The following is a 12,334-nucleotide window of genomic DNA, read 5'->3' on the forward strand; positions in this document are numbered from 1 at the left end:
GGGCGGAGGAGTGGACAGAGGCCCAGGGAACTTTCTTGCCTTTGGGGTAGATAACTGCACCTAAAAGGTGGAAGAAGTAGCAATGAACAACGGCGTGAGGATGCTATTGAAACCACTGCAAAAGAGACACAAGATATATATCCACAGGACATGTGACCCATTACTGAAAAAGTGTCAAGATGATCTCTCCGTTGCCAAAAGATTCCGAATTATCTCCCATTCGGATCTCCGGGATAGGACAGCCAAGGGGGAGGCAACCATGAGAGAAAGATTGAATAACCAACGAAAGGATATCGTTCTAAGAGTCGGGGCGTGAAATGTCAAAGAATGAATGTAGTAGTGAACCTATAAAATCTGAAAATAGAAATGCTAAGACTCAATCTAGATACAGTGGGCGTCAATGAAGTGACATGGAAAAGAGACACGGTTTTCTGGTCAGACGAGTATAAGATAATACCAACAGCAGCAGGAAGTGGTACGATGGCAGCAGGATCCGTTATGAACAGGAAGGTAGGACAGACAGTGAGTTACTGTGAACAGTGACAGGATTCTTGTCATCAGAATCGACAGAACTCCCACACTGACAAAAATACTTCAGGTATACATGCCGACATCGCGAACAGAAAATGAAGAGACAGGAAAAGTATATGAAGATATGGACCGGGTAATTCAGTACGTAAAGGAAGACGAACATCTGATGGTAATGGAGGATTGGAATGAGGTTGTAGGGAAAGGAATAGAGAATATAGGCTTGGTAGTCGGAATGACAGAGGAGAGATCCAACTGAGTTGTGTAATAAATATCAGTTAGTAGAAGTAAATACCCTCTTCAAGGACCACAAGAGGAGGAAGTGTGTTTGGAAAAGGTCGGGAGATACAAGAAGGTTTCAGGTAGTTTACGTCAGGGTGAGGCAGAGATTCGTAAATTCGGTACTGGATTGTAAGGCGTACCCAGTGGCAGATGTAGACTCAGATCACAATTTGGAGTTCATGAACAGTAGTCAGGAAGAATCAATGCGGCCGCAGCTCGTGGTCTAGTGGCTAGCGTTGAGGCCTCTGAAGCAAGGGGTCCCTGGTTCGATTCCAGGCTGGGTTGGGGATTTTCTCCGCCCAGGGACTGGGTGTTTGTGTTGTCATCATTTCATCATCGTCATTCGTAACAGTGGCTAGATAGGACCGTGAAAAAATTGGCTGTGTAAAAACTGAGACTTTGTACGGGTGCTGATGACCCCACAAACCGAACATCATCATCATAATCATCATCATCAAGAATCAATGCGCAAAGGAGTGGTATACGGAAGAACTAAGGAATGAAGAGATACGCTTGAAGCTCTCTGAGGCTATAAATGCTGGGATAATGAATAACTCAGTAGGCATTTCGGATTGAAGACGAACGGATATCTCTAAAAATGGGGATAGCAAAGTTTGAGAGAAAAACGTAGGTACAAGGAATGTAACTGTGAAGAAACCATGGGTAACTGAAAAAATAATACACCTGACCGACGAAAGAAGGAAGTACGAAATTTTTCAGAAAATTTCAGGAATACAAAAATAAAAGGCACTTAGGATTGAAATAAATAGTAAATGCAGTTAAGCCAAGACGAAATGACTACATAAAAAACGTGAAGAAATCGAGAAAGATGATCGTCCGAAGAACTGACTCAGCATACAGTAAATTCAAAAGCTGGCCGGGGTGGCCGAGCGGTTCTAGGCGCTACAGTCTGGAACCGCGCGACCGCTACGGTCGCAGGTTCGAATCCTGCCTCGGGCATGGATGTGAGTGATGTCCTTAGGTTAGTTAGGTTTAAGTAGTTCTAAGTTCTAGGGGACTGATGACCTTAGCAGTTAAGTCCCATAGTACTCAGAGCCATTTGAACCATTTGAACCAGTAAAGTCAAAACAACTTCGGTGAAATTAAAAGCAACGGCGGTAAAATTGAAAGTCCAATGGTATTTCTACTCTTAAATGTAGAAGAGAAAGAGGATAGGTGAAAAAGTACCCCGAGGGCCTCTGTGGGGCACAGGACTCATCTGAGACGTGATAGAAAGAGAAACAAGAGTCGATAGAGAAGATATGGATATTCAGCATTCGAATCAGAATTTATAAGAACTCTGGAAGACATAAAATCAAATAAGGCAGGAAGGATAGATAACAATCCATTGCAATTTCTAAAATCACTGGGGGACATGGCAACAAAAAGATTATTCACGTTGGTGTGAAAAAGAGTCAAGACACGTTCATAGGATTTGTCACCCTGGTAAAAGCATTCGACAATGTAAAATGATGCAGGATGTTCAAAATCCTGATAAAAACAGGGGTAAGCTATAGGGAAAGACGGGTAATACACAATGCGTACAAGAAACAAGGCAGGACGACGAAGAACGAAGTTCAAGACTTACAATTGGTGTAAGACAAGGATGTAGTCTTTCGCTCCTACTGTTCAATCTGTACATCGAAAAAGCAATGACGGAAATAAAAAAATAGTTTCGGAGTGGAATTAAAATTCAAGCTAAAAGGATATCAATGATACGATTCGCTGATGACATTGCTATCCTTAGTGAAAGTGAAGAAGAATTGCATGATCTGCTGAATGGAATGGACAGTCTAATGAGTACAGAATATCGATCGAGAATAGTTGGAAGAAAGGCAAAAGTAATGATGAGTAGCAGAAATGATAACAGCGACAAACTTAACAGCATAATTAGAGATCACGAAGTACATGAAGTTAAGGAACTTTGCTAACTAGATAGCAAAACAACGCATGACGGGCAGAGGAAGGGGACACGAAAAGCAGAATAGCACTGCAAAAAGGGCATTCTTGGCCTAGAGAAGTCTACTAGTATCCAATATAAGCCTTAATCTGAGGAAGAAGTTCCTGAGAATGAACGTTTGGAGCGCAGCATAGTATGGACTGTGGGTAAACCGGAAAAGAAGCGAGTTGTGGTGCCACAGAAGAATGCACACGCTGCCAGATGACGTTCACCGCGTATTCGCCATACGCATACCCTGCCATCCGATCGCCACATTGTGTGATTCGTCACTCCACACAATGTTTTTACACTGTTCAATCGTCCAATGTTGACGCTTCTTACACCAAGCGAGGTGTCGTTTGGCATTTACCAGCATGACATGTGGCTTATGAGCAGCCGATCGACCATGAAATCCAAGGTTTCTCACCTCCCGCCTAGCTGTCATAGTACTTGCAGTGGATCCTGATGCAGTTTATAATTCCTGTGTGATGGTCTGCATAGATGTCTGCTTATTACATATTAAACCCTCTTCAACAGTCGGCGGTCTCTGTCAGTCAACAGACGAGGTTGGCCTGTATGCTTTTGTGCTGTACGTGTCCCTTTCAGTTTCCACTTCAGTATCAGATCAGAAACAGTGTACTTAGGGATGTTTAAGAGTGTGTAAACCTCGCGTACAGACGTATGACACAAGTGATTTCCAATCACCTGACCACGTTCGAAGTCCGTGAGTTTCGCGGAGAGCCTATTCTGCTCTCTCACGACGTCTAACGACTACTGAGGTCGCTGATGTGGAGTACCTGACAGTAGATGGCAGCACAATGCACCTGATAGGAAAAATGTATGTTTTTGGGGGTGTCCGGATACATTTGATCACACAGTGTACAAGGGACAGTCAAACGAGAAGGAGATAGATGGGAAAAAGTAAGTAACCGTCATAAGTGTTGATACATTTACCCCACTGTGGAACAAGGCGGCCAATGCCGTCATGGAAAAATGTTCGGGGTTACCTACGGAACCATGTTTGCACCTAGAGGTGCTCCCGTTCGTCACAAGCAAACCGACGACCACAAATGTCTTTCTTCAGGGCTCCAAGCAAATGGAAATCTCAAGGGGGGAGAACAGGATAGTATGGAGCACGTGTAAGGGCTTCCCAGCGAAATTTCTGCAGCGTAATCGAAAAACGTCGGCGGGCCCACATGTTGTCAAGGTTATCTCGCTGCAGAAGTTTCGTTAGGAAGCCGTTACACCTTACACTTCCTCCGTTCAGTCCCGATGTGTCCCCATGCGATTTCCATACTTTTGAAACTCTGAAGAAAGGTATGCGCGACCGTCCATTTGCTTCAGAAGACAAGGTGCACGCCTAGGTATAATCATGTTTCACCAAACACCCGCAAACAATTCTCCACGAAGGTACTGATTGTCTTGTCTCACAGTGGGCTAAATCTATTAACACTAAGGTGAATAACAGTTCACACACTTTTTTCTCTCTGTTTTGTTTTCATTCGGCTGCCCGGTACAGACAATTTTGATATTAATTTGAAATTGTCGAACTGTTGCCCCCACCAAATATTCGTAGTGCAGTCCAGCACATAGTTTGATAGTTTCGTTGGTTGACAGTGGCTTAATTAAATGCATAGCCTTGTGCTGCAGATGTCTAATTACAATACTCTAGCAGTGTTTGGACTTGCAGTATTTCGCTTTGCATATGAGGTTGCGGCAGTACCTAATTACGTGTTTTATGAACTCAAACTTCGCACAGTGAATCCCGCAATTTCTCCAACATCATTACGAGTCGACTCGCTAGAAAGGCCAAAACCATGACATAACACGCAGCTACCGAGCAGTCTCCAGTTAAATTGCTCTCGAGCGCATTTAAATTCTTTTAACACTTACATACAACATTTACGTTTAATCAACTACACGTGACACCTGTTATCCTTTCAACTCCCTTTTACTGCCTTATACGATGAGTTACAGAATAGTTCCTGAATTCTTGGCAGGCCATGGAACGCTCTTTTGGAGAACTGTAAGTAACCACGGATATTGTAAGAATTTTATATAAGGACCGATGAGCAGCCAATGACAGTAATATTGAAAGTGAATAGTGTGAAAGGGGTGGCAATACATGAAATACTTTCTTTTATAATACAACTATATAGAAGTAGATAATTATGACGGGGTTATGGTTTATGTCCATCAAATAGAATAAGATGGTATCAACTGAGATCGACTGATCTTTATTTCCTTATGACAACGACGACAAAAGCATTTCACTGTTCACTACTTTTTCACCAATTTTGACCAGCTTATGTTCTTCGCCAGACTATCAGTAGGTAAAAAAGACAATAAAACAACATTGGAAGTAGAAACGAAGGAGTTCTCAAAGTCGGCTAGCCAGGAAAACGAAGCTGCGAAGTCGACGGCTGATGTTTAGGTTAGATCTCATGTGGGGACTGATGATAATTTCAGTATTTAGCACGCAAATTATACTAATTACCTAGTTATTATGGAGGCTGCTGATAGATCTCGCCACTGAATTCTCACAAAATCTGAGAAACACTCTACAGTGTAAACTGATGTAAAGTATTCGAAATTCTCAGGAAAATAGGTGTAAGCTATAGCGAAAGACGAGTAAAACACAATATGTACAAGAAACAAGAAGGAAAAACAAGAACGAGAGATGAAGAATGAAATTCCCGGATTAGGAACTGTCTAAGTGCCTGCTGTTCCATCTATACATCGAAAACAAGTGACGGAAATAGAAGAAAGGCTTAGGAATGATACTATAAATGAGGGTGAAAGAATCAGTGATAATATTTGATCATGAAATTGGTACCCTCCGTGAAACCGAGGAAGAACCGCAGGACCGATTTAATGGAATGAACAGTCTAAAAGAGCTCACACTATGGACTGAAAGTAAATCTTAGGAAGCAGAAAGTAGTGAGGAGTAGCTCATAAGAAATTATAGATAAATTTGACATCAAAATCGGGGACCACGAAGTAGACGATATGAAGGACGTCTGATACTAGAAAACTATGTCCGAAAAGGCCTTGAGGGGCACATGGTACCGACAGACCGCCGTGTCATCCTCAGATCACAGGCATCACTGCACGCAGATACGGAGAGGCATGTGCTCAGCATACTGCTCTCCCGTCCGTTGTCAGTTTTCGTGAACGGAGCCACTACATCCCAGTCAAGTAGCTCCTGAACTGGCGTCACAAGGGCTGTGTGGACCTTGCTTGCCAACAGCGCTCGCCAGACCGAAGGGTCACTCATCCAAGTGCTAGCTGAACCCGACAGCGCTCAATTTTGGTGATTTGACAGGAACCGGTGTTGGCACTGCGGCAAGGCCGTTGGCAAGTCTGATACTAGGAATTAAAATAACACATGACGGATGAAGCAAGGACGACATAAAAAACAGACTAGCACATGAAAACAGGGCATTCCTGGCCATGAAAGTAAACATATTGGCCTTAAGGATACAGGGTACTGATTACATTGATATATACACTATAGGGTTTCAAATGAAAAATGACCTATATATATCAAATTTTAAAGTTATGGTCGTGTATGACGCCACACCCCCTATATTTCTGTTACAGAAACCAGTATTATTTCGAAAGGAACTGTGAACTTTCTGTTTCCAACGATTATATGTATGATACATTGTATATGTTGGTAACAGTTCAGATTCCTAATGTCTGTAAATGATTATCCTTGCTCGTATTTATTTGTGTTTCACTGAAGCAGTTTGTTCTCGTGTTACTGAATGTTTGTTCCCCAAGTGCTACATATATTTGTGGAAGTACATATTCTTTAGTGAGCAATAAATACGAACTATGCTACACATCAAGAAATTCAATAAAAGGAAATTCCCTGGTAACCAGTTCACAAACACAGCAAGCTACACTGTTGGAAGTACCAGTTTTTTGGGGAAGAAACTCCCACATGGCATCCCTCATGGTGATTCAAACTTTTATGTTAACAATGATGCTGTTTGTAGTTGATTTGTTGTTGTTGATGTGGGCATCTTATCTTCTTCGATAAGGGATGTGGCGAAATGTATACAATGTGATGGTGTAGGCTGTCTGGAAATAACTGAACAACAAAGTAGCAGGAAGGGTTTAGCGTAAAAATTAGTTGTTCTGTGTAGATCCTGCAATAAATCTACCTCAAAAATGACTTAGAACATTGTGCATAATTCATATGATGTGACTTTGAAGTTAGTGTATGCAATGCATGCCGTGTAGGTTCAGCAAGTACTTACTTGAATGGTGTTGTAAGTGCTATTTCTATGGAGAACGGAAAAGTTGTTGATCTTGAGTGCTTATCTAAGTACTGCCACACCTTCCCTGGTAACACTGAAGGACATATTAAACATCAGTGTTCTATGAATTATGATGGTTACAGTGGACGTATGGAATGTGATGGAGCTCTAAAAATATTTCTGAGGTCAGTGCCTGTTTATAACGTTAGATATACGAAGTACCTAGGCGATGGGGACTCTAAAGCTTTCAATAAAATTAATGAATTCAGTGTTTATGGTGCTACCTGGGCAACAAAACTGGAGTGTTTTGGATGGGTGCTAGATCGAGGAAGCAACAAGGGAAATGAAAGGAAATTTGCTATCTGACGGAAAAACTCTGTTTGGCCGAGGCAGATTGACACAAATTGAAATAGACCGTCTCCAGAGTTATTATTGACTGGTCATTAGACGAACTGCACCTCTTAATGATGTTGCAGTAATAAAAAGAGCTGTATGGGCAACCTACTTTCATAAGTTGTCGACAGATGACCACCCTGTTCACCGACTTTGTCCTAAAGGAGCAGATTCTTGGTGTGGTTACCAAAAAGCAAAAGAAAGTGGTCAAATATACCATCATAAGCATTCTCTTCCTGGGCCTGTTATGAATGAAATAAAACCAATTTTTAGAGACCTGAGTGACCCTGTTTTGCTTAGTAAATGTCTTCATGGTGGCACTCAGAATACAAATGAAAGTTTCAACCATTGCATATGGGAAAGATTACCCAAGATTGTTTTTGTAGGACTAAGTACATTAAAAGTTGGTGTACTAGATGCAGTGATATGTTTCAATGATGGAGTGATAGAAAGGTTGGAAGTCCTGAGAAATTTAGCCATAAAATGTGGCTCTGATATGGAAGATCAATTGCTTGCATGTGACAGACAAGGGGTGCATGAAACTGAAAGATTCACTCTTCAAGATACCAAAGAAGCAATAAGTGCTAAAAGGAACGCCAAGAGAAAGCTTGAAGATGAAGAAAGGCTGCAGGATGAAGACTACACTTCAGGAATGTTCTGAGACACAGTTTAATTGGACTCATATCTTCATTCGCAATTTCCAGGAAGTTGCATTTTTCAGAATTCAGGAACAGATATTTATTAAAGTTTATAAAGAATTGCTCTAACTGTTTTTCTTTAACTGGCAATTGTCCATACTTATGTAGTACACCTAAGCTTTATTGTAGTATCAACTAAAATACAGAAAAAATAATAGGAAAAAATTATAAAAATTAAAATGTAAGATGTGATATTTTTCATCCTTGTAATATACATAATAGGTGGAATTAAACGGGTCTAGTACCTCAACCATCATGCCATGCATATCTGCTAAAAATTTGGTCTCCTTCAAATGTATAACATTGGATTAAATGGTATCTCAATTTGAGGAAGCATTTTGGAAAAAAATGCATAAATTTCTTTGTAATTTTTAATAACCCTATGCAGGTTCAAAAACATTCAAAATACTTCTACTTTGTTTAGAAAGTGTGCTGCATTACGTGATATCAAAAAAAATCTGTAAAACATATAGATTATAAATAGTGCCTGAAATAAAAAGGTGTTGATTTTTACATAATATTCAGCCGGAAAAGTACCCTGTATCCATAATCTGAGGAATAATTTTCTGGGAATGTACGCTGGAGAAAGAATTGTATGGAAATGGATCATGGACTGTGGTAAAAGCGGAAAAGGGGGGGATTCGAAGAGTTTTAAGATGAGTCGCTACAAAAAGATGTTGAAAATTGGTTGGACTGATGATAAAACAAACAAGGGAGTTCTCCAAATCATCGGTGGGGAGCAAAACACGTAGTATACATTGACAAGAAGATGGGAGAGGGTGATAAAAAATTTGTTAATACATCGACAAATAACATCCATGGGTAGATAATGTAGGAGAAGGTAGAAACTGGAATATATTTACAACATAACTGAGTACGTTGGATGCAAGCGCTATTCTCAAATGAAGAGACTGGTAGAGAATTCGTAATGGGCCCATCAAACCAGTCAGAAGACAGTTGTCAAAACGCGTTAGAAGCTAAACTATAGGTATATGTGACGAGAAATGTGGAAAACGTTTATGTGATGTTGAGAAGCAGGTAGCTGGAGATTGGAATCCAGGGGACTCCAGCTTGTGGCAGGCTCTGGCGAAAGTGAGGGTGGAGTAGAGGACGCTGGTGTGTGGGGTGGATGTGACGCTGTGGAGTCGGCTGCATAGTAACGGTACTCACAGGACCTGCAGACGCGGCAGCCCCTCGAAGGCGTCCTTGGGCAGCCTGGGGATGGAGTTGTGCGCCAGCAGCAGGTCGTGCAGCAGGGACAGCCCAAGGAAGGGCTGGCCCTCCAGTGATGCGATGCGGTTGCTCGACAGGTCCCTGTGATAACAGAACACGCCATCACACTGTGGGTTCCAGATTAGGCTGCAGTGTGAGAAATTTGGCAATTTTATGGACGGTGAAGACTATTAAACATTTTCTTCTTTTACACTGGGAGTTGCATGTACGACGCTAGCACTGTCACTGGAGTGCAGATGAAAGCATAACCCCCGCATCCCCCCAACCTTAACCAGGCTACAGTCACTGCAGTGACGCTGCAGTCCACTGCACGGGTACTGTGTAAGATGCAATGTCGGTTACCCGTGTGTGTGTTTGTGTGTGTTTGTGCGATGGTACGTGGGCTTGTACGTTGTGCCTAGTTTACGATGCGGTACAGTATACGCTGATTTAGCCTAACGTGTGCAGAGTTTCCTATCACTGAAGCACGCATGAATGAGCGAGGACTGTTTCTTGTTAACAATGGAGCAGTAGAGAAAGCTAGGCAGTTTTAATTATAATATTCGTTAGCCTACGCGCCCATTTTACTGTTTGTCATGAGGTACAGTTAAAGAAATTTCGTTATTCCTTTCACTTTTGGAAAACTCACTCATGTATTTCCACTCATGTGTCATTGTGTACAGTGAGGTTTTTAGTTCCCTGTGGTAACACAATCAAGTCAATAACACAATAAGAAACGGACGATCCCGATGGGTATCGATACCTCCATTTGGCCGGCCGGGGTGGCCGAGTGGTTCTAGGCGCTACAGTCTGGAACCGCGCGACCGCTACGGTTGCAGGTTCGAATCCTGCCTCGGGTATGGGTGTGTGTGATGTCTTTAGGTTAGTTAGGTTTAAGTAGTTCTAAGTTCTAGGGGACAGATGACCTCAGAAGTTAAGTCCCGTAGTGCTCAGAGCCATTTTGATACCTCCATTTGAATTAAATATATTCATGTGTAGACATATTCATAAAAATTAGTTAAAATATTCCTTTTTTCGTATTTGAATAAATGTTGAGCATTTTATTTAAATTTGTACAATTTCATTTTAAATACTTGTTTCAAAGATGTACTATCTATTATTGTCAACAAAGTTGTAAACTCTTTGCTTTTATTCATCTCTCCGTTCTTCTTCGTTGTGCCCAGTCTTGCCGGGGGAGCTGTAAATCGACAATCTTGGCGAGAAAGTCTTCTGAAATGGAAGGTATTGAAGGATGAGCTGCTGTAAATTGAGCTAATGCGTTTTCGTAATCCTGCTGGAGGCAGAAGCATTTTGTGTAAATATTTCAGTCTGTACGAATATTAGTTAATATAGTTGTTTCAAAGTTCAGCCATTTTATAGCCCGCCCAGCTAGCCGAGCAGTCTAATGCGCTGCTAGTCCGGTGTGCCGGCCAGCCTGTGGATGGTTTTTAAGGCGGTTTTCCATCTGCCTCGGCGAATGAGGGCTGTTCCCTTTATTCCGCCTCAGTTTCACTATGTCGGCGATTGCTCTGCAAACACTGTCTCCACGTACGCATATACCATAATTATTCTACCACACAAACGTTTGAGGTTACACTCGTGTGGCATCTGTTTCGAAGCCAAATCATTGAACTTTACAATGTGTAGCAGGAACTGGAATCTTGCTATTTTAGTAATTCAGCCGACATATACATATAGTTTCTCTTTTTTTCGAAAGAGATCCAACTGCGAGAGTTTGAGGTTCGCGCATTGCTGGAGAGGGAGAAATACCATGACGTCGACTGTGCAGCAAAATGCCAATAGTGTCAAGGTCAACATGAAGCCATGAATGCAATTGTCTGCGAAGTCTGAACGCATCGCGTAATTTGAGCTGCGTGGAATGGAAAACGTGAAATACGAGACGTGCAGAGTACCCCGATCGTTTGTGGTGCCGTAGCTACAGTGATGTATTCTTTCACTAGAGCCTTTAGTGACTCTTACGTAGTCTACAATCTCATAATTTAACATGTAGTTTGTTTTCTTTGCCTACACCCGCTGGAATAAGAATTAGCCTTATTATTACCTCCACTAGCCAACAGAATTGCTGATACCTCATTCGGGAACAGCAAAGTATTTTTGACTGTAAAAAGACGAAATAAGCTTATGTTCCAGAGAAAATCTGCAGTGGCCGATTGTCTCAATGCATGGCACAATATGGGTTACAAAAGTACCAAGATTTTCTTGTCGGTGTCATTGCACTGCGACAGTGCATCTAAAGATGATGTCGAAAGATGCAGGTAATCAAATCTTGTGAACAGAAATAAACGTTCCCAAATTAGTGGAGTGTGGAATCCACCACTGGTAATGTTAAAGTTACAGCGATCGAAAGCAGAAACTACTGGTCACCAAGGGATGATGCTTCGGTCCTTACTTAAATATTCTGATGACAGCGGCAAAGGTGGCCAAACGACTACACGGACGCATATTTTGGCCCGTCAGCCTCAGAAAGAGGGCGATGGAACGGCCTAGTAGCAGTGCACAGGAAGAACAACAGTCTCTGCGCTTGGACTGTGGTCCTTGGTTCATCGCCCGACAGGGGGCGTAGCTGTCCTTTCCGCTACTGGGCATGAACTCTTCGCTATTGGTCACCGACTTCGGCGCGTTTGCGCCTGCGCGTTTCCCACCCACATGTTGCCAAAGTTGTTTCCAGTACGACTGCAGAGGCTTGGCTGGACTGCCCATACATATCCTCCACGCAGTCCTGATCTCTCTCAATGTGATTTCCACATTTCTGGAACCCTGAAGAAAGACATTCGTTAGCATGTGGCAACCGCAAATATTTTTCCATAAAGGCCCTGACCATCTTGTCTCGCAATAGGGCAAATTTATTAACAGTTTTGGTGACTACTTTTGAAATAATAAACAGTTTACTTAGTTTACTCGTATTTCCATCTGTCTCACTTTCCTTTGACTGCCCCTTATAAATATTGTATACAGCAGTGATGTCCGAAAGTTACGTAGTTTAAGACCACCCA

The 12,334-nt window shown here is 42.0% G+C and overlaps 1 protein-coding gene across 1 annotated transcript in view; it reads right to left on the reverse strand.

Annotated features, from left to right (window-relative positions):
- The window catches only part of LOC126413133 (lutropin-choriogonadotropic hormone receptor-like), a gene marked incomplete at its 3' end in the record, with an annotated part of 673,520 nt that overhangs the window by 136,770 nt on the left and 524,416 nt on the right, over window positions 1-12,334 (reverse strand). Inside the window, exon 11 of the mRNA XM_050083025.1 lies at window positions 9,279-9,422. Within this exon, the coding sequence (XP_049938982.1) occupies window positions 9,279-9,422 (144 nt within the window). The remainder of the gene's footprint in view (window positions 1-9,278; window positions 9,423-12,334) is intronic.

The sequence above is a fragment of the Schistocerca serialis genome, chromosome 7, assembly GCF_023864345.2.
Source record: "Schistocerca serialis cubense isolate TAMUIC-IGC-003099 chromosome 7, iqSchSeri2.2, whole genome shotgun sequence".
Taxonomy (NCBI): domain Eukaryota; kingdom Metazoa; phylum Arthropoda; class Insecta; order Orthoptera; family Acrididae; genus Schistocerca; species Schistocerca serialis.